At 50.3% G+C, this 1,452-nt stretch overlaps 1 protein-coding gene across 1 annotated transcript; it reads right to left on the reverse strand.

Moving 5' to 3' along the window:
* Positions 1–539: 539 nt before the first annotated feature.
* LOC106013887 lies at positions 540–1,405 on the reverse strand (the record flags this gene model as incomplete). Its single annotated transcript, XM_013090710.2, is given in 1 exon segment — positions 540–1,405. A coding segment is annotated over 1 exon segment (735 nt). The 3' UTR covers positions 540–600.
* Between the last annotated feature and the right edge of the window lie 47 nt (positions 1,406–1,452).

Below are 1,452 nucleotides of genomic sequence, written 5' to 3' on the forward strand. Positions count from 1 at the left end.
TATCTTTCTATCTATCTATCTATCTATCTATCTATCTATCTATCTATCTATCTTTCTATCTTTCTATCTTTCTATCTATCTACCTATCTATCCTTATATCGATCTATATACCTATCATCCCGCTTGAGTGCCTGTGTGTGTCAGTCAGTGTGTCTATCTATTTGTGTGCCCGTCTGTCTGTCTGTCTGTCTGTCTGTCTGTCTGTCTGTCTGTCTGTGTCAATCCGTTTGTCTGTCTGTGTGTTTGTCTGTGTGTCTATCTGTGTGTCTGTCTGCGTGTCTGCCTATGTGTCTATCTGTGTGTCTGTCTCTGTGTCCGCCCGTGTGTCTATCTGTGTGTATGTCTGTTTGTCTGTGTGTCTTTCTGTGTGTCTTTCTTTGTGTCTTTCTGTGTGTCTTTCTGTGTGTCTGTCTGTATGTCTGTCTGTGTGTCTGTCTGTGTGTCTGTCTATGTGTCTGTCAGTCTGTCTGTCTGTCTGTCTATCTGTGTGTCTGTCTGTCTGTCTGTCTGTCTGTCTATCTGTGTGTCTGTCAGTCTGTCTGTCAGTGTGTCTGTCTGTGTGTCCGTCTGTCGACACTCCCCGACCCCCGCCTCTATCACTTACAGTACAGTGATGGTGTATCGGAAAAGAACTTTGTTCCCCCCATCCACCAACCCCCGTGTGTACATCTCATCACAAGACACGGCGGAGGCTACACGATATCCCCCGGCACACTCCCAGCCATCACACCGTACAGAGATGGCCGTCTCGTCAAAATTCACCACCTTACTCCCCAGCTCCCAGTTGTCCCCTGTCCCTGTCTGTCTCACCACCGCCACACTCACTCTGACACGACGTCCCCCAGTCTGACCGGCCAGACCCACAACGTGCGGGTACCGACCGTGAACCAGCCACACATCCATTGTTTTGTCTTTTCCAAACCCCACCCTACCCTTTAGGTAAGTTTTGCTCTGGTCTATGTACCAGAGCCGGCTGTAATGTCTTACCCCCGCCCCCACCCAGTGACTAAATTCTGTGACGTAAAAGTCACACGTGTACGTTCCCTGTGTTTCTCTTTCCCCCCTTACCACCTCCCGTGTAATCTGACCTTCGGTTACTATCTGGTCGATAACCGCCCTACTGTCTGCCCGCAACAATTCCATGACCCGACCCCCCGTCCCAAAGTCCTCCCTCATTTTTGTGACTGTCGCTACGTGTTCCTTGCCCGTATCGCCGAGTTTATTCACTCTGTCCGTTGCCTCGTTAAGTGACTCCTTCAGTTTTTCTAGTTTTTTCCCAAACTCCGAGTTTGTGAATGCGGTAATTTTAATGAGTCTGCCGATATAGGCCTTCATGTCTTGGGATTGTTTGCGAATCTCCGCTAGGATTTCTTCCTTGGCGGAGGACTCGCTGGTACCGGGGGTCCGGGGGACCGGTGTGGGGGTACCGGGGGTGTGGGGGACCGGTGTGGG

The sequence above is a fragment of the Aplysia californica genome, unplaced genomic scaffold (assembly GCF_000002075.1).
Source record: "Aplysia californica isolate F4 #8 unplaced genomic scaffold, AplCal3.0 scaffold01436, whole genome shotgun sequence".
Lineage (NCBI taxonomy): Eukaryota > Metazoa > Mollusca > Gastropoda > Aplysiida > Aplysiidae > Aplysia > Aplysia californica.